At 47.9% G+C, this 26,116-nt stretch overlaps 1 protein-coding gene across 6 annotated transcripts in view; it reads right to left on the bottom strand.

Moving 5' to 3' along the window:
* Positions 1-26,116, bottom strand: part of LOC124015669 (meiosis inhibitor protein 1-like) — a 34,145-nt gene that overhangs the window by 2,327 nt on the left and 5,702 nt on the right. The window contains exons 7-30 of one of the 6 annotated variants that reach the window (XR_006835204.1): positions 24,409-24,612; positions 24,124-24,293; positions 23,870-23,984; positions 23,669-23,785; positions 23,297-23,396; positions 21,796-21,930; positions 21,599-21,707; positions 21,392-21,483; positions 21,143-21,290; positions 20,841-20,952; positions 20,678-20,738; positions 18,604-18,701; positions 18,187-18,364; positions 17,286-17,436; positions 13,721-14,008; positions 13,449-13,617; positions 10,757-10,861; positions 10,312-10,428; positions 9,877-10,031; positions 9,427-9,511; positions 8,813-8,994; positions 7,736-7,817; positions 1,717-1,823; positions 1,034-1,211 (exon numbers count right to left, since the gene is read on the bottom strand). Coding sequence is in view for 4 of the 6 variants with exons in the window: in XM_046331052.1 (XP_046187008.1) it covers positions 1,034-1,165; positions 1,678-1,823; positions 7,736-7,817; positions 8,813-8,994; positions 9,427-9,511; positions 9,877-10,031; positions 10,312-10,428; positions 10,757-10,861; positions 13,449-13,617; positions 13,721-14,008; positions 17,286-17,436; positions 18,187-18,364; positions 18,604-18,701; positions 20,678-20,738; positions 20,841-20,952; positions 21,143-21,290; positions 21,392-21,483; positions 21,599-21,707; positions 21,796-21,930; positions 23,297-23,396; positions 23,669-23,785; positions 23,870-23,984; positions 24,124-24,293; positions 24,409-24,612 (3,251 nt within the window). In the remaining 2 variants the exon portion in view is untranslated. Of the gene's footprint in view, positions 1-1,033; positions 1,212-1,677; positions 1,824-7,735; positions 7,818-8,812; positions 8,995-9,426; positions 9,512-9,876; positions 10,032-10,311; positions 10,429-10,756; positions 10,862-13,448; positions 13,618-13,720; positions 14,009-17,285; positions 17,437-18,186; positions 18,365-18,603; positions 18,702-20,677; positions 20,739-20,840; positions 20,953-21,142; positions 21,291-21,391; positions 21,484-21,598; positions 21,708-21,795; positions 21,931-23,296; positions 23,397-23,668; positions 23,786-23,869; positions 23,985-24,123; positions 24,294-24,408; positions 24,613-26,116 lie in introns of all 6 variants that reach the window. The other 5 variants (XR_006835205.1, XM_046331052.1, XM_046331054.1 and 2 more) reach the window with 5 other exon arrangements.

Below are 26,116 nucleotides of genomic sequence, written 5' to 3'. Positions count from 1 at the left end.
AGTACCCACTCGTAGCACGCGCTCCAGCAGGTATATCTCACTGGTCACCCCCAAAGCCAATTCCTCCTTTGCCGTCTTTCCTTCCAGTTCTCTGCTGCCCATGACTGGAACGAATTGCAAAAATCTCTGAAGCTGGAGACTCACATCTCCCTCACTAGCTTTAAGCACCAGCTGTCAGAGCAGTTTACAGATCACTGCACCTGTACTTAGCCTATCTGTAACCAGCCCATCTACCTACCTCATCACCATACTAGTATTTATTTATTCATTTTGCTCCTTTGCACCCCAGTATCTCTACCTGCACATTCATCTTCTGCCGATCTACCATTCCAGTGTTTAATTGCTATATTGTAATTACTTCGCCACTATGGCCTATTTATTTCCTTAACTTACCTCATTTGCACTCACTGTATATAGACTTTTTGTTTTCTTTTGTTCTACTGTATTATTGACTGTATGTTTTGTTTCTTCCATGTGTAACTCTGTGTTGTATGTGTCAAATTGCTATACTTTATCTTGGCTAGGTCGCAGTTGCAAATGAGAACTTGTTCTCAACTAGCCTACCTGGTTAAATAAAGGTGAAATAAATGTTTTTTTTTAAAATAAACTAAGGGAGGCAGCAGGGCCAGCTGTATCACATGACAAATGGGGACAGTGATGACATTTCAGTGCAGTGACATTCCATTACTGAGCCAGATGAACCCTAATGAGGGCCTGTGTCCTGCCACGGTCATGTGTGACACAATGGCGTAGAGGTGGTGACAGGGGGCTGCTAGGACATGGGACAATTAAAAGAGTGTGTCTCAGTGACGTTCAACATAGTCTCATAGAGCTCTGCCTGTGTGCTCTCTGTTTGCATTTTACTCTGCTGCTGTATGTGTTCCAGTCAGTGTGTTGTGTACTGTACCTGTGTGAGCAGCTGTCTCAGGGCCTGTGTTGTGTACTGTACCTGTGTGAGCAGCTGTCTCAGGGCCTGTGTTGTGTACTGTACCTGTGTGAGCAGCTGTCTCAGGGCCTGTGTTGTGTACTGTACCTGTGTGAGCAGCTGTCTCAGAGCCTGTGTTGTGTTCTCTCCCAGCTCGTTCAGGCCTCTCTTCTCCACCGCCTCCAACACCTGACACAGGTCTGGCTCCCACACCACCACCCTACTGCCATACCGCAACAGCTGCATGGGAGGGACATGTGTTGGTATTCAAGGCTTCATCGGGCTGCTTACAAACAGAAGGCAAAGACATATTTGAATACACTTCAAAATGGCCCTGCACTGCTTCAAAGACTAACAGTAGTGTGAGTGTGTCCGGGTGCAGTCTTGAAGCATCTGCATGCTTCCCATCCGAAACAGTTCGGAGTAGTTCATATATGTGCATTTATTATGACGCCATTTTGGGACGTTTTGGTCTTCGGCAAGGTTTTCTTTGGCTATTTGTCCACACAAACATTTTTCTTGTGACAAGCCGAAATTTGGTAGCCAAAGTCTACGCCCTTCTTCGGTGATTGGTCAACAGTAGGGATTCTTCAATGAATTGTCATTCAACGATTAGACAATTCATTTTCATGCAGATTTTTTCACTTGAGAAATACTGCACCAAACATCTTAGTTAGATGTAAATTTGTGTGACTAAGATCTCCTTGGCAAAAACAGTTCACCTAGCAGGTTTTGGCTGGGTGCAGTCTTACCAGTGTGAGTAGTGTGAGTGTGGCTGGGTGCAGTCTAACCAGTGTGAGTAGTGTGAGTGTGGCTGGGTGCAGCAGGCAGCTCTCTCCAGAGTTGAGCAGAGAGTAGAGCAGGAAGCGACTCCAGGGCTGACACACCACATGCTGGGCTGGTGACAGAGGGGGAAAGGACAGGTCAGGATGATGGTGAGGCGTGAATACACTGTTTTGCTAGCACAGACTGGAATATGTTCCGGAATTCATCAAATGGCATTGAGGAGTATACCACCTCATTCAACTTCATCAATAAGTGCATCGACGACGTCCCCCCCACACTGACCGTACGTACATATCCCAACCAGAAGCCATGGATTACAGGCAACCTCCGCATCAAGCTAAAGACTAGAGCTGCTGCTTTCAAGGAGCGGGACACTAATCCGGACACTTATAAGAAATCCCGCTATGCCCTCAGACCATCAAACAAGCAAAGCGTCAATACAGGATTAAGATTGAATCCTACTACTGACGCTCGTCGGATGTGGCATGGCTTGAAAACTATTACGGACTACAAAGGGAAACCCAAACGCGAGCTGCCCATTGACGCAAACATAGCAGAGGAGTAAATGCCTTTTATGCTCTCTACGAGGCAAGCACCACTGAAGCATGCACAAGAGCACGAGCTGTTCTGGACGACTGTGTGATAACGCTCTTGGTAGCCAATGTGAGCAAGACCTTTAAACAGGTCAACATTCACAAAGCCACGGAGCCAGACGGTTTACCAGGACGTGTACTCAAAGCATGCGCGGGACAACTGGTAAGTGTCTTCACTGACATTTTCAACCTCTCCCTGACCTAATCTGTTATAGCTACATGTTTCAAGCAGACCACCATAGTCCCTGTGCCCAAGGAAGTGAAGGTAACCTGCCTAAATGATTACCGCCCTGTAGCACTCACGTCAGTAGCCATGAAGTGCTTTGAAAGGCTGATCATGGCTCACTTCAACAGCATCCTCCTGGATACCCTAGATCCACTCCAATTTGCATACCGCCCCAACAGATCCACAGATGACACAATCTCACTCCACACTGCCCTCTCCCACATGGACAAAAGGAACACCTATATGAGAGTGCTGTTCATTGACTACAGCTCAGCGTTCAACACCATAGTGTTCATGAAGCTCATCACTAAGCTAAGGACCCTGCAACTGGATCCTGGACTTCCTGACTGGCCGCCCCCAGGTGGTAAAGGTAGGCAACAACATGTCTGCCACCCTGATCCTCAACACTGGGGCCCCTCAAGGGTGTGTACTTAGTAGCCTCCTGTACTCCTTGTTCACCCACGACTGAGTGGCCAAACACGACTCCCAACACTATCATTAAATTTGCTGACGACACAACAGTGGCAGGCCTGATCACAGACAACGATGAGAAAACCTATAGGGAGGTGGTCAGAACTGTCCGTTTGGTGCCAGGACAACAACCTCTCCCTCAATGTGAGCAAGACAAAGGAGCTGATCGTGAACTACAGGAAAAGGCGGGCCGAACAGGTCCCCATTAACATCGACGGGGCTATAGTGGAGCAGGTCTTGAGTTTTAAGTTCCTTGGTGTCCACATCACCAACTAGATATCATGGTCCAAACACACCAAGATAGTCGTGAAGAGGGCTCAACAAAACTTTTCCCCCCTCAGGAGACTGAAAAGATTTGGCATGGGTCCCCAGATCCTCAAAAAGTTCTACAGCTGCACCATCGAGAGCATGACCGGTTGCATCACCGCGTGGTATGGCAACTGCTCGGCATCTGACCATAAGGCGCAACAGAGGGTAGTACGTACAGCCCTGTACATCACTGGGGCTATGCTTCCTGCCATCCAGGACCTACATAATAGGCGGTGTCAGAGGAAAGTCCATAAAATTGTCAGACTCCTGTCACGCAATCATAGACTTTCTCTGCTACCGCACAGCAGGAGGTCCTGGAGCTCCTAGTCTAGGACCAAAAGGCTCCTTAATAGATTCTACCCCCAAGCCATAAGACTGCTGAACAATTAATCAAATGGCCAACGGACAATTTACATTGACACCCCACATTTGTTTTGTACACTGCTGCTACTCGCTGTTTATTATCTATGCATAGTCACTTCACCCAGACAAAATCACCAGCACACACTGTGGCAATATTCTAGATCACCTTTACTCCATACACCTTCCTCGCACTCCATTGGCAAATCAGACCATAACTCTATCCTCCTACATACAAAAACTCAAACAGGAAGTACCAGTGACGGACTCAATACGGAAGTGATCCGATGATGCGTATGCTAAGCTACAGGACTGTTGCGCTAGCACAGACTGGAATAGGTCCCGGGATTCATCCGATAACATTCAGGAGTTTACCACTTCAGTCACTGGCTTCATTAATAAGTGCATCAATAAGTGCATCGACGACGTTGTCCCAACAGTGACCATACATACCGTACATAACCCAACCAGAAGCCATGAATTACAGGCAACACCCGCACTGTGCTAAAGGCAAGAGCTGCTGCTTTTTAAGGAGTGGGTCACTAATCTGAACACTTATAAGAAATCACGCTACGATCGCCAACAAGTCATCAAACAGGCAAAGCGTCAATAAAGGACTAAGATTGAATCCTACGCCGTCTCTGATACTCATCGGATGTGGCAAGGCATGCAAACTTTCATGGATTACAAAGGGAAACCCAGCCGCGAGGTGCCCACGACACGAGCCTACCAGACAACCTAAATGTCTTCTATGCTCGCTTTGAGGCAAGCAACACTGAACCATGCATGACAGCGCCAGCTGTTCCGGATGACTGTGGGATCTTGTTCTCCGTAGCCGATGTAAGGCCTTTAAACAGGTTATTTGGTCTGTAATACCAACTTGTTTGAAGCAGACCACCATAGTCCTGGTCCCCAAGAACGCCAAGGTAACCTGCCTAAATAACTATCGCCCCGTAGCACTAAGATATATAGCCATGAAATATATCACATCAACACCATCATCCCAGACACTCTGAACCCACAGATGATGCGATCTCTATTGCACTCTACACTGCCCTCACCCACCAGGACTAAATTAATACCTATATAAGAATAATGTTCAATGACTACAGCTCTGCAATCAACACCATCGTCCAAATAAACAGATAATCACCAAGCTCAGGACCCTGGGACTGAACACCTCCCTCTGCAACTGGATCCCGGACTTCCTGACAGGCCGCCCCCAGGCGGTGAGGGTAGGCTTCAACACATCCGCCCACGCTGATAGAACTGATCACCGACAACTATGAGAAAGCCTATAGGGAGGAGGTCAGAGACCTGGCTGTGTGGTGCCAGGGCAACAACCTTTCACTCAAAGTCAGCGACACAAAGGAGCTGATCGTGGACTACAGGAAATGGAGGGGCGAGCACGCCCCCATCCACATCAATGGGGCTGTAGTGTAGCTGGTTGAGAGCTTCAAGTTCTTCAGTGTCCATCACTAAGGAATTAACATGGTAAACACACACCCACACAGTTGTGAAGAGCACACAACATCACTTCTTCCCCTCAGGAGGCTGAAAAGATTTGGCATAGGCCCTGAAATCCTCAAAAAGTTCAACAGCTACACCTTTGAAAGCATCTTGACTGGCTGCATCACCGCTTGGTACGGCAACTGCAAGGCACCCAACCGCAAGGCGCTACAGAGGGTGGTGAGTATGGCACAGTACATCACTGGGGCCAAGCTCCCTGCCATCCAGGATCTCTATACTAGGCGGAGTCAGAGGAAGACTCCAGCAACCCAAGCCATAGACTGTTCTCTCTGTTCCATCTGCTACCGCTTGGCAAGTGGTATCATTTCACATCCTTTAACCCCAAGCCACAAGGCCGCTAAACAAGGCTGATAAATAGCTAATCAAATGGATACCCGGGTATAACTGCATTGACCTTTAAAAAAAAAAACTACATCTCACACACACTTACAACCCAACACACACACACTACATATGCTCACACACACAGGCATTCTGATGCCCCACACATACACACCACATACGCTGCTGCTACTGTCTATTATCTATCCTGTTCCCTCGTCCCTTCAACCGTTACCTATATGTACATAGCTACCTCAATTACGTCGTAGCCCTGCACATCGACTCGGTACTGGTACTCCCTGTATATATACACAGTGGGGCAAAAAAGTATTTAGTCAGCCACCAATTGTGCATGTTCTCCCACTTAAAAAGATGAGAGTCCTGTAATTTTCATCATAGGTACACTTCAACTATGACAGACAAAATGAGGGAAGAAAATCCAGGAAATCACATTGTAGGATTTTATGAATTTATTTGCAAATTATGGTGGAAAATAAGTATTTGGTCACCTACAAACAAGCAAGATTTCTGGCTCTCACAGACCTGTAACTTCTTCTTTAAGAGGCTTCTCTGTCCTCCACTCGTTACCTGTATTAATGGCACCCGTTTGAACTTGTTATCAGTATAAAAGACACCTGTCCACAACCTCAAACAGTCACACTCCAAACTCCACTATGGCCAAGACCAAAGAGCTGTCAAAGGACACCAGAAACAAAATTGTAGACCTGCACCAGGCTGGGAAGACTGAATCCGCAATAGGTAAGCAGCTTGGTTTGAAGAAATCAACTGTGGGAGCAATTATTAGGAAATGGAAGACATACAAGACCACTGATAATCTCCCTCGATCTGGGGCTCCACGCAAGATCTCACCCCGTGGGGTCAAAATGATCACACGAACAGTGAGCAAAAATCCCAGAACTACACAGGGGGACCTAGTGAATGACCTGCAGAGAGCTGGGACCAAAGTAACAAAGCCTACCATCAGTAACACACAATGCCACCAGGGACTCAAATCCTGCAGTGCTAGACAGTGCAGTGTCCCCCTGCTTAAACCAGTACATGTCCAGGCCCGTCTGAAGTTTGCTAGAGAGCATTTGTATGATTCAGAAGAAGATTGGGAGAATGTCATATGGTCAGATGAAACCAAAATATAACTTTTTGGTAAAAACTCAATTCGGCGAGTTTGTAGGACAAAGAGTTGCATCCAAAGAACACCATACCTACTGTGAAGCATGGGGGTGGAAACATCATGCTTTCGGGCTGTTTACACGGACGACTGATCCGTGTAAAGGAAAGAATGACTGGGGCCATGTATCATGAGATTTTGAGTGAAAACCTCCTTCCATCAGCAAGGGCATTGAAGATGAAACGTGGCTAGGTCTTTCAGCATGACAATGATCCCAAACACACCGCCCGGGCAACGAAGGAGTGGCATCATAAGAAGCATTTCAAGGTCCTGGAGTGGCCTTGCCAGTCTCCAGATCTCAACCCCATAGAAAATCTTTGGAGGGAGTTGAAGGTCCGTGTTGCCCAGCAACAGCCCCAAAACATCACTGCTCTAGAGGAGATCTGCATGGAGGAATGGGCCAAAATACCAGCAACAGTGTGTGAAAACCTTGTGAATACTTACAGAAAACGTTTGACCTCTGTCATTGCCAACAAAGGGTATATAACAAAGTATTGAGAAACTTTTGTTATTGAGCAAATACTTATTTTCCACCATAATTTGCAAATAAATTAATTAAAAATCCTACAATGTGATTTTCTGCATTTTGTCTGTCATAGTTAAAGTGTACGTATGATGAAAATTACAGGCCTCTCTCATCTTTTTAAGTGGGAGAACTTGCACAATTGGTAGCTGACTAAATACTTTTTTGCACCACTGTGTGTGTGATGTGTGTGATATATATATATATATATATATATATATATATATATATATATATATATAACTGTAAGATGTAAATATTGTGTTTTTTGTTGTTCCTGAAGGCTGTTGCTATAGTGAACCAAAACCAACCAAAAGATACCAACCAAAAGATACCCGTGTTGTTATTTTTACTCATTATTGTTATTCATTATTCATTGTGTATTTATTCCGTGTGTCACTATTTCTATTGTTATCTTTAAGTCTGCATTGTTGGAAAAGGACCCGTAAGGAAACATTTCACTGTTAGTCTACATCTGTTGATTTGATTGGTCTGAGTCTGGTACCTGTAGATGGACTTCTCCTTTGCAGAAACCGCAGCAGAGACCCCAGGCAGTTCACTGACACACTGAGCAACAGCTCCTGCTTCTGGAAGAGGCGGAGGACAGAAAGACATTTAGCCAGCTGGAGGGATGAATAGAAGAGGGGTAGAGAAGATATTAAGCCAAACAGGGATGGAGAAAAGAGAGAACCAGATAGAAAGAGAGAGTGAGGGATTATTTAATAATGCATTACCCCTCCCACTCCATAGCCGCCCCTACTGAGGCAGTGACTAGTGATTAGTGGGCCAAAACAGTGACGTAGGGCAGATGGCTATAGAGGAGGAGGTCCACAGAGAGTTCCAGTCTAATCCTGGAAGCCAGTGCAGACTCACATCATCGGCTTAGCGCACCACAGCACAGTGGACCGAGGAGAAGCTACACTCTACAGAACAGCCACTGATATGGAACTACTGCCCTGACTGATACAGGGTGGTGTTATTCAACACCAAATTGGTTATATAGGAAGAGGGACACATTAAGTGCATTCTTCACTATACATACACAGCATAGACTAAACTATGCTATAGAGACAGTGGGAAAGAGAGGAGTTTAAGATGCTTCGTGTAGAGCTACTGTGAGCTCTGACCCAGTCATTAAGTGATGACAGTAATGACACGCAGTATTTATGAAGTGTGTTTATCCCCATAACCCTGCCATTAACACCAGTGTACTATACAGACTAGAAAAGGCTGTAGAGAAAGAGAAACAGAGCGTAGAAAGGAAGGACACATTTGAGTGCTTTACCACATCAGCCGTGTCGAACAACAATGAAAACAATGAATCAACGGAAAATGTAGGAAGAAAAACAGTATGGGGAAGAACTCTGGGGTGTTAACAGCTCTGTAGTGTGAGTGAGTGAGTGTGAGTGTGTGTGTGTGTGTGTGTGTGTGTGTGTGTGTGTGTGTGTGTGTGTGTGTGTGTGTGTGTGTGTGTGTGTGTGTGTGTGTGTGTGTGTGTGTGTGTGTGTGTGTGTGTGTGTGTGTGTGTGTGTGTGTGTGTGTGTGTGTGTGTGTGTGTGTGTGTGTGTATGGTGTGTCTAACCTGCAGCAGGAGGCCGTAGAGTGTGGTGATGAGGCAGTGGGCCCCGTAGGATCCCAGCGGGTGCAGAGAGCTGTCTGTATCCCCCAGGGGCCTCTGTCCTGCCCCGGGGCCAACACTCACACACAGCACTGGAGACTCCAGGTCAACATCTAGAACAGCCTGCAGCAGCCTCAGGGAACTAGCTGTGGGGTGGAAGGCGAGGGAGGAGAAGCAGAATGAGGGAAGACAGAGGAACGAGAGGATGTGGAGGGAGAAGGTGTGGGATTCGGAGTGAGGAGAGGGAGAACGTGGGCAGAGAGGGGAGAGGTTGAAAGAGGATTGGCAGGAGACGGGGAGGAAGAGAAGATGACCAGAGAGAAAGAGTGTGGGTGGTAAGAGAGAGGAAGGGAGAGACAGGGTTACAGGTCAGTGGGAGAGAGAAAACAGAGGGAGGAGGAGGTAGAGGAGGAGAGAGACCGTAGATCACCCTGACAGCCCACTCATACAACAGGGAGACAGAGATACACAACCAGCGGGACATTTCTATCCCAACTGAGGAGTTGGAAAACAGAACAGAATTAAAGCCTGTGTAACAATGCTGCTTTGCTCTGCTTAGTGTGGTAGAGCGTTGTTACCCAGTAAGAGGCTGCCTGTCTTCCTCTTCCCAAAGACCAGGGCCTGCACCGTGCTGCCCAGGTTCAACCTGATGCTTCTATGGACCTTGGGATTCAGAAAGGGAAGAAAATGACAAGACATGATAAGGCAACATCCATAGAACTAGGAATGTAATTTAACAGGATCTCTATGTCAATGACGCTCTCTATTCAACAACACACTGACATACAGTACAAGACAAAATGTATCGTCTAACATCAAGGTCTCTGATACATTCTGCTCTGAGTGCTGTATTCAATGTGTGTATTCCACTGTCAGCTGTAGAGGACAGTGTCTCCCCCCTGGTAAGTCCCCTGCTCCTGTCCTCATTCGAGTGTGTTCTGTACTACATTGTGTAGCCTGTGTAAAGGTCTTCATAAGGGTGTACATAAGGGTTAGCGTTAGCATAAGGGTTAGCGTGACAGAACAACCTGAGCTGAATGAGTGTGCTGCAGGGTGACGAGAGAGGACAGGAGCAGACGAGAGCAGCACAGCAGGTCAGACGGAGGAGAGAGGGAAGAGGAGAGGTCCAGCGTAGCCTGCAGTTGGTCCATCAGCCCGGCGTTACACAGCAGCATGGACACAGCTGGGAGGGAAAAAACTAAAAGATCACACTCAAGATATTATCCAATATATAAAACATACTACCAATTTAATGTGTGGGTGTGTTGTGTGCCCTTGTGAATGGCACCGACTGGTTCTGTACAAGTATGTGCCTCTCTTACAGGCCAGACGGCACAACGCAATCTGTGTCTCTGGGGGACTGTGTGTGTGAGAGAGAGAGAGGCAGGTGGCAGCGTGTATGAAGGCTGCTCGCTGTGCTGCACTTAATGAGAAGGACAGGGTGGCAGACTGAGTTTTGTCACCTCTGTCAGTGCAGTGAGGGGGTGACAGGCGCAGACAGCAGTACAGGTAGCTGAAGGCTGGCAGCAGACACTCCGTGTTGGAGGCTTGCAGCTTCCCTGTCAGGTTACTCACTGGAACTTGCCCATAGTAAGACAGGAGACAAAATAAGACATCAGACAGAATACAAGATCAGAACATCTATAGTCAGAAGAAAGTCGACATGTTATTGATACTTAAATACTACTTTCATCTACAAATTCAGCTTATACTTATGGCATATGCTTTGTTGATGCGAGCAAAAACCCTAAGGCATTTAAATATCGATTGAACTGATATTGAATGTGAGTACAGCGTGAGTACAGCGTGAGTACAGCGAGAAATAGTGGACAAGTTATGACGTCAGACCAAAGCTATAGATCTGAGTGAATTATGCATGGCTGACTCCTTTTGACGCTGTGACCTCACCGTGGTAGAGCAGTTTGAAGTGGATGCCGTCCATCTCATTCTCAGCGGGGCCACTGGTCTGCATCAGGCACAGCAACCTCAGGACCAGAGGGAGAGAGCCCACGGCTAAAGAGATTGGGAAAGGATAAGGGGGAGAAATAATTAACGAGAGAAAGAGATGAAAGAGCAAGAAAGAGGCCAAAACACTCATTTCCATACTCCCTTGGCTGCATTTGATTTACATTAGATAGTCAAGAAAGATGCCCAGGGTCCCTGCTCATCTGCGTGAACACGCCTTAGGCATGCTGCAAGGAGGCATGAGGACTGCAGATGTGGCCAGGGCAATAAATTGCAATGTCTGTACTGTGAGGAGCCTATGACAGCGCTACAGGGAGACAGGACAGGATAGTCCTCGTAGTGGCAGACCACGTGAAACAACACCTGCACAGGATCGGTACATCCGAACATCAAACCTGCGGGACAGGTACAGGATGGCAACAACAACTGCCCGAGTTACACCAGGAATGCACAATCCCTCCATCAGTGCTCAGACTGTCAGCAATTGGCTGAGAGCTTGTAGGCCTGTTGTAAGGCAGGTCCTCACCAGACATCACCGGCAACAACGTCGCTTATGGACACAAACCCACCGTTGCTGGACCAGTCAGGATTGGCAAAAAGTGCTCTTCACCCTAAGAATCGCGGTTTTGTCTCACCAGGGGTGAGATTCTCATGTATCGTCGAAGGAATGAGCGTTACACCGAGGCCTGTACTCTGGAGCGGGATTGATTTGGAGGTGGAGGGTCCGTCATGGTCTGGCGCGGTGTGTCACAACATCATCGGACTGAGCTTGTCGTCATTGCAGGCAATCTCAACGCTGTGCGTTACAGGGAAGACATCCTCCTCCCTCATCTGGTACCCTTCCTGCAGGCTCATCCTGACATGACCCTCCAGCATGACAATGCCACCAGCCATACTGCTCGTTCTGTGAGTGATTTCCTGCAAGACAGGAATGTCAGTGTTCTGCCGTGGCCAGCGAAGAGCCCGGATCTCAATCCCATTGAGCACGTCTGGGACCTGTTGGATCTGAGGGTGAGGTCTAGAGCCATTCCCCCCCCCCCAGAAATGTCCTGGAACTTGCAGGTGTATTGGTGGAAGAGTGGGGTAACATCTCACAGCAAGAACTGGCAAATCTGGTGCAGTCCATGAGGAAGAGATGCACTGCAGTACTTAATGCAACTGGTGGCAACACCAGATACTGACTGTTCCTTTTGATTTTGACCCCCCCCCCCCCTTTTTCAGGGACACATTATTCCATTTCTGCTAGTCACATGTCTGTGGAACTTGTTCAGTTTATGTCTCAGTTGTTGAATCTTGTTATGTTCATACAAATATTTACACATGTTAAGTTCGCTGAAAATAAACGCAGTTGAGAGAGAGGACGTTTCTTTTTTTGCTGAGTTTATTAGTGAAAATTATATTGTGCAGCGTATTCTAGTGGGAGAGCTGATGGTAACGAGTTGATGGTAACTAGTTAGTTCAACCCCTTCAGAGCGGACATATAGTTGTGGTGTGCCTTTGCGCTACAGCAATTAACCTACATAACCTCAATGGGTATCCATCGGCCGGAATGGGTGGCAGGAGAGTGTATGTATGCAGTGTAACCCAGCCTTGATAAAAGCTGTCTGGGATGTTGAGACACTGATGTGACGTGCTCTTGCTGTTTGTGAAGCTGCTCTAGTTAGCCTCTCAATTACTGCCTGCTCCTATAGGAGAGGAATGTCAAAGCACATTTTCTTCTATTGCACTTGATGTCACGCCACAGAGTGAAGCAGCTTTGTTCTCCCTGCAACTACACTGAACAAAAATATCAACTGCAACATGTAAAGTGAAAATACATTAAATCCCAGAAATGGTCCATACACAGAAAAAGCGTATTTTCCTGAAATGTGTTCACATCCGTGTTAGTAAGCATTTTTCCTTTTCCAAAATAATCCATCCACCTGAGAGTTGTGGCATATCAAGACGCTGATTAAACAGCATGATCATTACACAGGTGCACCTTGTGCTGTGGACAGTAAAAGGTCACTTTTAAATGTGTTGTTTGTCACACAACACAATGCTACAGATGTCTCAAGTTCTGAGGGAGCGTGAAATTGGCATGCTGACTGCAGGAATCTCCACCAGAGCTCTTGCCAGACAATTGAATGTTCCCTTCTCTACATTCTTTTAAAGAATTTGGCAGTACGTCCAACTGGCTTCACAACCGCAGACCACATGTGATGACGCCAGCCCAGGACCTCCACACCCGGCTTCTCCACTTGCGGGATTGTCTGGGATCAGCCACACGGACAGCTGATGAAACTGAGGAGTATTTCTGTCTGTAATAAAGTCCTTTTGTGGAGACAGTCTGATTGGCTGGTTCTGGCTCCCTAGTGGGTGGGCCTATGCCCTCCCAGGCCCACCCATGGCTGCACCCCTGCCCAATCATGTGAAATACATAGATTAGGGCCTAATGCATTTATTTCAATTGACTGATTTCTCTATATGAATTGTAACTCAGTAAAATCGTAAAAAATGGTTGCATGTTGCATTTATATTTTTGTTCAGTATACAGTTATCTTTCCCAACTGTATTTGTAACATGTGGATATATGGCTAATTATATAGATAGACTATATATCTAAATAATGGTATACACTCATTTTTCTCCTCACCTCCTGTCCCCTGGCTGCTCTCCAGGCCCAGTCTCTGGAGCACCTGTAGCAGAGTGGGTCTGAGTAGGGTACACAGGCCGGCCTTACAGCCCCGCCGGCCCTGCAGGAAACTCCCCAGCACCTCTACAGCACGTTCTGCCAGGGGAGCCTCCCTGGTACACACCATGCCCTACAGACACAGAGAGGCAGGGGTTCATGCAGAGAGCTGGGGTTGGCAAAGAAACAGGCTTGTGCCAGGTCTCTGGACAGTACATGGGGTCTCCCTCCCTCACCAGCAAGTTCAGTATGACAGTGGGGCTCTTCTCCAGCAGAGTCAGCAGGGCTGTGTTGTCTGGATCCTGGTTCTGCTCTGACGGGCCCTCTGTCTTCTTACTGTTTGTGTCTGACTGCGGTGTGGCCTGAGCACGGTGGGATAACCACAGCTCCAGGACCCGGGGCCCAAAGTGCTCGGCCAGCTCTGGGTAGCGGAAGAGGAAGTGTAGGAGTGGAGGGTGGTGGGTGTAGAGGGAGGCAAAACTGGGGCTGGAGGACAGAGCCTTGCTGATGCAATTTAGAGGAGCCTGGACAAGAGAAGGGGGGGGCAGAGGACTAAAGGAGAAGAAAGTCTTACAGGTGCACAACTCTGATGCTTAAGGTCATTTGTTGTGACTTGACTAACAAGAAACAGAGGAGTTATGGCTTTGTACATTCATCAACCACTTCATTTACCAATAAAGTGTTGAGGAATAATGGAGACATGCAGACCCATGTCCTTAATTCCCTTGTGAGTTCCAAATGTCTCTAACAGTCGCCCCTGCCTGAGTTTTTCATGCGCGTGATGTCAGAATGCTCGCACTATTCCATGTGATTGTTATGCAACAGGAGAGTTACCCGCGCTGCCCTCAAACCAAGACACGCTGCCTGCTAATTATCTATAGGCTATGTTTCAACTTGTCAATTTCAAATTATTTTCTAACAAGTTTGATTTTCTAACAGTTTGAATTGAGGTGTGTTCCGCCTCCTCGTTAATTTGCACAATAACTAGCCCATTTCACGGCTGCGGACAATTTATGTTTGAGGCTTTACTGAGCGGACAAACTTCTCTCTTCAACGAGAGCCCAAGCACTTCCCCAGTGTTTCCCCAGATCATGTATGAAGACATTGCGCATCTCTACTCAGAACACAAACGTTTCCCCCCAGCACATTTTCTGGCTGGCGCCCGCATTGCCTTCATGGTTGCTTTCCTTACAAATTGGACTTTGGACATGTGTGCGTTCCTATCAAAGTAAGTGGCTTATTTTCTGTATATCTTATTGTTGTTTCTGCTGTAGCACACCATATGTATGTATGGATCATAATGTAGTTACTGTTTTATTCACGTTTTCAAGTACTGGTGACAAATCATGCATTCTGATTATTGCATAGATTGTACTGGACACACGTGTGTAAAATACTTTTTTGAACGAAGTACTGATTATGATGAGCTGATGCTAAGCTATTTGCCAGCTATGTGTGGCACCATGTTTGTTGACATCATACAATGCATTCTGATTGTCACGTAAGCGTCTGTCAGACCAAAGATGTTATAACAAGGGATAGTTCACTCAAATTAATTATGGTGCTTTCAAGACAACTGTAAAATCACGTCAATGATATTCAGGTCGGGTCGGGGCTCTAGACAGAGGCCCGAGTTTCCAAGTTGGAATTCCGAGTTGGATGACTGTTTTTTTCCTGAGTTTTCAGTTGTCTTGAACACACTGAAGTCTGAGATTTTCCAGTTCCCAGTCGTTTGGAATGCGGCATCAGATTGTAACTTTGGTACCTCAGGGTTGCCAGCTCAGACCCCCTTTTCCAGGGGTTTTATTTTTATTTGGTATAAACTTCCCCCCTGGAGCTCGAGGGCGCCGGGATCCCCAGCATTACACACTTCTGCCACCATCATTACGCACAACTGTTTCCCTCATCACGCGCATCAGCAATCATTTGGACTCAATCACCTGTTATTTCCTTCCCTATATGTGTCTGTCCCCCAGTTCGGTTCCCCGCTTCCACATTAATGTTCCTATGTTGTTTTATTACCCGTGTGCTGACGCTGTTTCTGTCTTGTACCTGGTCTGTTCCTCATTAAATGTTTGACTCCCCGTACCTGCTTCTCGACTCTAGCGTCGGTCCTTACAGAATACGGAAGCCATCAAACAAAGCATCGGGGCGTGCTGTCGTTTCAGTTGGTGGTGACATTGAGTCTGGGGGACACTGCCGATGGAACCGGGGGTGCCTAAGCCAGCTCGTTGGGCTACCACGCCCTAGCTGGCTGCCCTAGCTGGCTCGTTGGGCTACCACGACCTAGCTGGCTCGTTGGGCTACCACGCCCTAGCTGGCTCGTTGGGCTACCACGCCTAGCTGAACAGATCCACTGATGTCCAGAGAAGAGCCTCAGCCGGGTCACCAGGGCCAGACTGAATGTTACTCATTAAATGTTTGACTCACCCTGTACCTCACGCTGCTCCCGCTCTTCCCCCTGGTGCTCCAGGGCGCTGGGTCCATTACACATAGTATCATACCTTTCCTGCATCATATCCCAATCACCTGTTATTTCCTTCCCTACATCAGTTTCCCCCATTTCTACATTCCCATGTTGGACTTGAAAAGCTGTTTCCCCCATTAAATTGAAATGCTTCTCGACCCAGCCCCCCACAAATTTGCCCTAAAATGGTTTCATCCCATGGACTTGAAAACCCCCATTTGACCCCCCCCCACAAACTGCTAAAATGGTTTCATCCCACGCTTTACAGTCAGGCTAGGCAGTAGGCTTGTATTTGGTGTGATGATCTGTGAGGTGAAAACATTTTATTTACTTTGTGATTTGTCAAAAACAGTAAACGGCTTGTCAAGTCATGTGCTCCGGTTCTTGTATATACTGTGACAAGTACCTTGACGATTTGTAATATGCTGAAAAGTGGCTAAACTAAGTTCATATTTTTCAGGCAATGAGCGCAGCCATCTTTGACTTTGTGTCTTATAGTGAATGGCATTCTGGGATTAGGGAGTTTTTGCCCAAGTCAAACATAAAAAACATGGCTGCCATCATAAAGAATTTAGCTGCTGTCAGCTTAGTTGACACGCATTTATTTTCTAAACAACATTACATTAGTCTCTTGTGCTCACCAGAGATGTGGTACAGCAGCACAACCTGTCATTTAGACTGGCTTATGGAATGAGTTTGGCTGTGGATGTGTTCCGTGTGATGATTGGATGATGAAGTTCGCATTCATCTTTTACAATAAAAAGGCCAAATTGAGGAATAAAGTTGAAGACGTTTATTTTCCATCAGCACCATAAAATATTTAGACGCTGTTCAGACAACAATGCCGTTAAGGTGCGTTTGTTGCGTCATACGTTCTGTTGCTATTGTTCCAATCACATATTTGAGATCGTACGCTGCAGGGAGCACTCATCAACCATCACAAATACGTGATCATACGCGTCAAAGGGTTGAGGACTAGAGGTGTGTTAGCACTGTTGTGGACATAAAAGGGAAAACTCTCTCTCTTTCGGTATAATATATAATAATAATATATGCCATTTAGTAGACGCTTTTATCCAAAGCGACTTATCATTAATAACCAGCTTTCAAAAAAGAAAGGCATATATAGTTGATGTAACTCCATAACCGAGTTCCAAGAATGAAGAGTGTTAGTTGGAGCCTTTTGCACCAAAGTGGGATTCTATTTCATTGACTACAACTTCACAACTTCAGTTAAATACTCCATGGAATGAACAACCCTTCTGCAATTTATTACATGTTGTTAGAGCGCCAGCAGCCCACTATTATCATCCTATTGAAATGAGTTGACTTACCCAGTCCAGGTCAGGGCTCTTGTCCTGTGTGACAGACAGCAGGTAGAGGGCAGACCTGAGCACACAGGGAGGCAGGGCCGAGTCTCCCTGCTCCTGCACCGAGCACAGCAGAGTCACCACACAGGAGAACACCGTGGAGTCAGGGAGCAGCCTGGTACACACACACACACACAAGGTTTTATGGTGCACGTGCACACACACAACGATTGGTGGTGCAGTGATAGGTACAGGAAGTGTATTGTATAGTACAAAACATTATGAACACCATCCTATTATTGGGTTGCACCCTTTTTTCAGAACAGCCTCAATTAGTCGTGGCATGGACTCTACAAGGGGTTGAAAGCGTTCTACGGGGATGCTGGCCCATGTTGACTCCAATGCTTCCCACAGTTGTGTCAAATTGGCTGGATGTCCTTTTGGTACTGGACCATCCTTGACAAACTCGGGAAACTGTTGACCATGAAAAACCCAGCAGCGTTACAGTTCTTGACACGTTCAAATCAGGGCGCCTGGCACCTACTACCATACCCTGTGCAAAGGCACTTAAATCTTTTGTCTCGCCCTTTGAACCTCTGAATGACTCACATACACAATCCATATGTCAAGGCTTACAAATCCTTCTGTAACCTGTCTCCTCCCCTTCATCTACACTGATAGAAGTGGATTTAACAAGTGACATCAATAAGGGATGATAGCTTCACCTGGATTCACCTGGTCAATCTATGTCATGGAATGAGCAAGTGTTCCTAATGTTTTGTACACTCAGTGTATAGACACACATACATAACCCTCCCTTGCTATGTAAATCACTGGCCGCAGTAAACAGACATCTTTCAAAGCAATGCCGTGTTGTTAATAACCTTAATAACAACTATGCCAGTGTCTACATGTCCCCAAGTACCTGTCTCCATGCTGCAGGGCCAGGTGCAGCAATGTGAGCAGACAGTACTGAGTGGCCCTGGGGCCGGCAGGGTCACATTGGGGCCCTGGGGACTCACACAGCAGAGAGGGCCACTCACACACACGACAACACAGAGAGGGCAGGCTGGACCTCAACACAGCCTCTATTTCCTCACAGTCTGGGGAACACACACACACACACAGAGAGAGAGAGAGAACACTGACACCAGCTCTCAGTAGACCTGTTCATTATTGAATTGCATCACAGTCACAAACAGAACATCCACACCACACGTTACCCGGCATAATAAAGTCCAAAGGCCTTCTCCACAGACTTTAAGTGCTATCAAAGAGCTTTACTGTGACGTGAAACCTTAATGCTACTGTGTTTTTCTTGGCTAATGTGTTGTGTCAGTACCTTGTGGGAGGATGCTGGCTGCAGGGTCTGGTTGGGACAGAAGAGACACACTGAGCCTCTGCAGAAAACCACAGCAGGCTGCATTCAGAGCTGGGTTTCTACCGTGAGTTGAGAAAGAGTGAGTGTGAAAACAAAGAGAGGGAGGGACAACTAAGAAATATAGATGTTGTCTTTTATACACTATACAGTGGGGAGAACAAGTATTTGATACACTGCCGATTTTGGAGGTTTTCCTACTTTCGAAGCATGTAGAGGTCTGTAATTTTTATCATAGGTACATTTCAGCTGTGAGAGACAGAATCTAAACCAACAATCCAGAAAATCACATTGTATGATTTTTAAGTAATTAATTCACATTTTATTGCATGACATAAGTATTTGATACATCAGAAAAGCAGAACTTAATATTTGGTACAGAAACCTTTGTTTGCAATTACAGAGATCATACGTTTCCTGTAGTTCTTGACCAGGTTTGCACACACTGCAGCAGGGATTTTGGCCCACTCCTCCATACAGACCTTCTCCAGATCCTTCAGGTTGCGGGGCTGTCGCTGAGCAATACGGACTTTCAGCTCCCTCCAAAGATTTTCTATTGGGTTCAGGTATGGAGACTGGCTAGGCCACTCCAGGACCTTGAGATGCTTCTTACGGAGCCACTCCTTAGTTGCCCTGGCTGTGTGTTTCGGGTCATTGTCATGTTGGAAGACTCAGCCACGACCCATCTTCAATGCTCTTACTGAGGGAAGGAGGTTGTTGGCCAAGATCTCGCGATACATGGCCCCATCCATCCTCTCCTCAATACGGTGCTGTCGACCTGTCCCCTTTTCAGAAAAGCATCCCCAAAGAATGTTTCCACCTCCATGCTTCACAGTTGGTGTGGTGTTCTTGGGGTTGTACTCATCCTTCTTCTTCCTCCAAACACGGCGAGTGGAGTTTAGACCAAAAGGCTCTATTTTTGTCTCATCAGACCACATGACCTTCTCCCATTCCTCCTCTGGATCATCCAGATGGTCATTGGCAAACTTCAGACGGGCCTGAACATGCGCTGGCTTGAGCAGGGAGACCTTGCGTGCCCTGCAGGATTTTAATCCATGACGGCGTAATGTGTTACTAATGGTTTTCTTTGAGACTGTGGTCCCAGCTCTCTTCAGGTCATTGACCAGGTCCTGCGTGTAGTTCTGGGCTGATCCCTCACCTTCCTCATGATCATTTATGCCCCACGAGGTGAGATCTTGCATGGAGCCCCAAACTGGGGGTGATTGACGTCATCTTGAACTTCTTCCATTTTCTAATAATTGCGCCAACAGTTGTTGCCTTCTCACCAAGCTGCTTGCCTATTGTCCTGTAGCCCATCCTAGCCTTGTGCAGATCTACAATTTTATGAGTGGAGAACAGGAGGGATTCTTAAAGAACAGGTCTGTGAGAGCTGGAATTCTTACTAGTTGGTAGGTGATCAAATACTTGTCATGCAATAAAATGCAAAATATTTGCTTAAAAATCATACAATGTGATTTTCTGGATTTTTGTTTTAGATTCAGTCCCTCACAGTTGAAGTGTACCTATGATGAAAATTACAGACCTCTACATGCTTTGTAAGTAGGAAAACCTGCAAAATTGGCAGTGTATCAAATACTTGTTCTCCCCACTGTATATAATAATGGTATCAAACCTACTCCTGTGTGCAGTAAATGTTCTGACTTAGCATTTCAATTGAGTTAAAAAATATCCAAATGCACTTTGGACTCAGTTTCATTACAGCTCATAGGGGAGAGTTACAGTTAGTGAACCTCAAGCACAACCACATAGCCAGCCTGGCCTGTGAGCTTCCTCTTCGTCTGCACACAAAACAGACAAGACAGATCCACTGATGAGAGAAGAGCTTTCATGGCCAGACTGAAACAAAATGATGTGAAAGAAGCTTCTGTGTGTCACCTCTCACTTTCCTGGGCACTTTTACTGAGTCTACTCAATAACAAGTCCACACTATAACAGAGCCATTAGCAATTATCTGTCAGGGGGGGTGATAGTGGTCTGTGTGTGTGTGTGTGTGTGTGTTCTCAGGTTCTCCTGTTACCTGTTTCCTGCACAGAGGACAGCTTTGTGCTCCAGAGCCAGCCTGAAGAAACCAGAAGATGCTGGAAAGAAGAGAGGAAGAAGAATGGAGGAGGAGACATGAGTCATTTTACCTGGGGGTGAGAAAAACAATGATCCCCCTACCCCCGGACAACATGCCTCACCTAGTTTGGCAGCGAAGAGGGGCATGAGGGAGGGTAGAAGGGAGAACTGGTACGACAGGATGGAGAAGAAGTGCTGGAGCACCTGGGCGCTGGGGGCGAGCTCACAATGCCTCTACACACACACACACACACACACACACACACACACACACACACACACACACACACACACACACACACACACACACACACACACACACACACACACACACACACACACACACACACACACACACACACACAGTGTGTGAATGTGTAGACACATGGTGCATGAACGTGTGTGTGCTGGGGGCGGGGCTCACTGTGACGGTGGGGATGCAAACAGTGTCACAGCAGTGTAGCAGACACAGACACAGGGACTCCAGCGGGTCCTGACCCTGAACCTGCTTGGATGGAGCTGTGAACACATTCTCCTTCAGGCCAGGCTCAGACGAACACTGCTCCACTAGCCTGGAACACACAGACACACATTAAACACACTGGAAATAGTGGGGTGGGGCGGAGGGTAAATGTTGTCGGTGACTGCAACAATTGCATTCTGCCTCACTGACCTGCAGGCGGCATGGAAACAGACCAGGGCCTGGAGTAGAAACCCTCCCGCTCTTGAGGCCTGGCTGCTGGGCTCATCTCCTCTGAGGCTCACCTGGAAGAGAGAGTAACAGAGACACAGTCAAGAAACCTTTCCAATGGTGTTTCCTGAAGTGAAGTGGAGTCCCCCCCCCTTGCTGACACACAAAGCTGAACAGAGACTGACTCACTCGGCACCGCGAGGAGGCAGGTAAGGGCAGCTCAGTGCACCGAGCAATAATGTCTTCCACCAGCTTCTCCAGCTGTTTGTACTGTACTGGGCTGGACTGGTGGTTCACCCTACAGAGACACACAGTACAGAGAGAAATCAACATGTAGCTCATGTTTGTGGTGCTCACAGCCAGCACGCGTCCGTCCGTCCGTGTACCTGAGGAGGGCGGTGGCAGCGTGGGCTGCCTGTGTTGCCACCTGCAGACTGGGGGAGCAGACTCCAGAGAGCACTGCCTCTGCCACGGCCACAAACCCTGGAGCGCTGGGGAACAGACGCACCCCCGCAGGCTGCCTGGAGAGAGACACACAGATAATAAACAGCTGTGACCTCTCTCTGTCACAACGCTCCACAGTGATGTTCTGATGTCAGCCACACGGCACCATTAGAGATGTGGTCAGGCAGGCTGTTGCCACAACAACGCTGGACAGCCCAGAGGAACCTGGAAATTCCTCAGAACAACCCACGGCTGGAGGCCGTCATTGTAAATAACAATTTGTTTTTTACTGACATGCCTGGTTAAATAAAAAATACATTTTAAAATATGAGATACTGTGAATGAGGTCAAATTACCCCTCTCTCTCACACCTTTCTCTAGTGCTTGTTCAGCACTGAGACCAGTCTTGTCACTTTCACTGAATGTAAAGGACAAATTGCGATACATTCACAAAATGTCAAATAGACTAGCTGTTATGTACAGACCTGATGCCTCACCTCTCTACTGTTATGTATGAGGTAGACAGACCTGATGCCTCACCTCTCTACTGTTATGTATGAGGTAGACAGACCTGATGCCTCACCTCTCTACTGTTATGTATGAGGTAGACAGACCTGATGCCTCACCTCTCTACTGTTATGTATGAGGTAGACAGACCTGATGCCTCACCTCTCTACTGTTATGTATGAGGTAGACAGACCTGATGCCTCACCTCTCTACTGTTATGTATGAGGTAGACAGTCCTGATGCCTCACCTCTCAGCTGTTATGTATGAGGTAGACAGACCTGATGCCTCACCTCTCTACTGTTATGTATGAGGTAGACAGTCCTGATGCCTCACCTCTCTACTGTTATGTATGAGGTAGACAGACCTGATGCCTCACCTCTCTACTGTTATGTATGAGGTAGACAGTCCTGATGCCTCACCTCTCTGCTGTTATGTATGAGGTAGACAGACCTGATGCCTCACCTCTCAGCTGTTATGTATGAGGTAGACAGACCTGATGCCTCACCTCTCTACTGTTATGTATGAGGTAGACAGACCTGATGCCTCACCTCTCTACTGTTATGTATGAGGTAGACAGACCTGATGCCTCACCTCTCAGCTGTTATGTATGAGGTAGACAGACCTGATGCCTCACCTCTCTACTGTTATGTATGAGGTAGACAGTCCTGATGCCTCACCTCTCTACTGTTATGTATGAGGTAGACAGACCTGATGCCTCACCTCTCTACTGTTATGTATGAGGTAGACAGTCCTGATGCCTCACCTCTCTACTGTTATGTATGAGGTAGACAGTCCTGATGCCTCACCTCTCTACTGTTATGTATGAGGTAGACAGTCCTGATGCCTCACCTCTCTACTGTTATGTATGAGGTAGACAGACCTGATGCCTCACCTCTCTACTGTTATGTATGAGGTAGACAGACCTGATGCCTCACCTCTCCAGTATCTCTGTGAGCAGCAGCAGGCCCTGTCTCTGCACCTCCACGTTAGTCAGCCTCAGGGCCTCCTTCAGACTACGTACCAGAGACTCAATACCTGACACACACACACACACACACACACACACACACACACACACACACACACACACACACACACACACACACACACACACACACACACACACACACACACACACACACACACACACACACACACACACACACACACACACACACACACACACACACACACACACACACACACACACACACACAAACACAAACACACACTGTGACTTTTACATCTTGCTCAGTAATTCTATGATGCCATACTGTGAGTGTGTGTATGTGTCCTCTTTCTCTCACCGTAGACAGAGTGACACTGAGAGAAGAAGAGCGGGTCCTCAGTGAGCAGCAGCAGACAGCTGTAGACGGACCACAGCAGCACCTCACTGCCACTGTTCAGACGCTCAAACAGAAACTCTGGGAGAGAGAGAATGATGAGACACAGGAGAGAAAGATACGCTCACAGAGCGGCGTCTCAGACATTCAAACAAGTTCTCTCACCGGGTACATCTGCCTGGATGAAGGAAGCACAGTACTGGCTGGGGGAGTGGACCAGGATAGCAGCCATACACTGAGCACTGGCCACCTGCAATGTCTCATCCCCACACAGCAACAGCTACAACACACACACATTAGTCGTCATGACAATGTCTTCAAACACTGCCGTTTTATAGAAACGCAATGTAATCAGTCAAAGACATCTTCTACTGCTGCTATCACATTTGAACAAAAGGTGGTGGTAGATTGATGAAAACCTTTTTGAGTATGAGTGGCAGTGAGCAGCGCTCCAGGGAGAGCTGGGTGCTGGACTGGGCCTCTTGGTCCAGGTCCAGGCTCTGATCCAGATCAGACCGGATCTGCTCACAGGGGCTGTTCATCAGCACAGACACCACCTCACCCAGCTTCAGCAGCTGCTTCAGGAAGCCTTACGCACAAACAGAAAACACACTTCCATATTCACTGATTCATGCTAAATGTTAGGTTACATGCACATATCATATGATACTAAGCACCGCCCCCCTAAATATGATGGCTCTCACCCAGGCAGTTGATGGTGAGCTGAGAGGAGCAGGCGTGGGACAGGGTCTGCATCAGCAGCACACACACCCTGTCTCTGAGGGGGGAGGGCAGGGACTGGGCCGCTCCCCCCGCCCCCCACACCCTCTGCCACACGTAGAAGACTGAGGCCTTCAGACCCTCGTCTGGGTAGAGCAGCGTGGAGCACAACCGTTCCAATAGGGACACTGGAGCGAGAGAGAGGGAGAGGGAGGGAGGGAGGGAGAGAGAGAGAGAGAGAGAGAGAGAGAGAGAGAGAGAGAGAGAGAGAGAGAGAGAGAGAGAGAGAGAGAGAGAGAGAGAGAGAGGGAGAGGGAGCGAGGAGGGGAGAGAGGGAGCGAGAAGTGGAGAGGGGGGGGAGCGAGGAGCGGAGAGAGGAAGGGGGAGCGAGGAGGGGAGAGAGGGAGGGGGAGCGAGGAGGGGAGAGAGGGAGGGGGAGCGAGGAGGGGAGAGAGAGAGAGGGAGCGAGGAGGGGAGAGAGGGAGGGGGAGCGAGGAGGGGAGAGAGGGAGGGGGAGCGAGGAGGGAGAGAGAGAGAGGGAGCGAGGAGGGGAGAGAGAAAGATAATGAAAAAAGGGAGGTGGGGGGAGAGGAAATGAGACAGACAAATACACACAATAAGCCAGAGACAGACAGAACATAAGGGCGATGGCCGATGGGTGAGAAAACAAACCGTGAACAAAGCAGGAACTAAACCCCAGCTACACTCTTGGCTGAGAGTAGCGGTGAACAGACCGTTGTGTGTATAAAGCATGGCAGGCTGATACTACACACCAGACTCAGTCAGACACCCTGTTGAATTGAGTTTGTTTAACTATGACGCAGCCAGTTTGAGCTGCTCACACAAGCCAGCCAGCCTGAGAGTTAGAGGCCCAGACATAGCTGCTCTGTGGAGCAGGTCACACTCCAGAGGCAGCCAGCCTGAGAGTTAGAGACCCGTCAGACTCCAGAGGCAGCCAGCCTGAGAGTTAGAGGCCCGTCAGACTCCAGAGGCAGCCAGCCTGAGTTAGAGACCCGTCAGACTCCAGAGGCAGCCAGCCTGAGAGTTAGAGGCCCAGACACAGCTGCTCTGTGGAGCAGGTCACACTCCAGAGGCAGCCAGCCTGAGAGTTAGAGGCCCGTCAGACTCCAGAGGCAGCCAGCCTGAGAGTTAGAGGCCCGTCAGACTCCAGAGGCAGCCAGCCTGAGAGTTAGAGGCCCGTCAGACTCCAGAGGCAGCCAGCCTGAGAGTTAGACACCCGTCAGACTCCAGAGGCAGCCAGCCTGAGAGTTAGAGGCCCGTCAGTCTCCAGAGGCAGCCAGCCTGAGAATTAGAGACCCGTCAGTCTCCAGAGGCAGCCAGCCTGAGAGTTAGAGACCCGTCAGACTCCAGAGGCAGCAAGCCTGAGAATTAGAGACCCGTCAGTCTCCAGATGCAGCCAGCCTGAGAGTTAGAGGCCCGTCAGTCTCCAGAGGCAGCCAGCCTGAGAGTTAGAGGCCCGTCAAACTCCAGAGGCAGCCAGCCTGAGAGTTAGAGGCCCGTCAGTCTCCAGAGGCAGCCAGCCTGAGAGTTAGAGGCCCGTCAAACTCCAGAGGCAGCCAGCCTGAGAGTTAGAGGCCCGTCAGTCTCCAGAGGCAGCCAGACTGAGAGTTAGAGACCCGTCAGACTCCAGAGCCAGCCAGCCTGAGAGTTAGAGGCCCATCAGACTCCAGA

This window comes from Oncorhynchus gorbuscha, linkage group LG26, assembly GCF_021184085.1.
Source record: "Oncorhynchus gorbuscha isolate QuinsamMale2020 ecotype Even-year linkage group LG26, OgorEven_v1.0, whole genome shotgun sequence".
NCBI classification, from domain to species: Eukaryota; Metazoa; Chordata; class Actinopteri; order Salmoniformes; family Salmonidae; genus Oncorhynchus; species Oncorhynchus gorbuscha.
The sequence above is the reverse complement of the archived record's forward strand: the minus strand, read 5'-3'. Positions and strand labels throughout refer to the sequence as shown.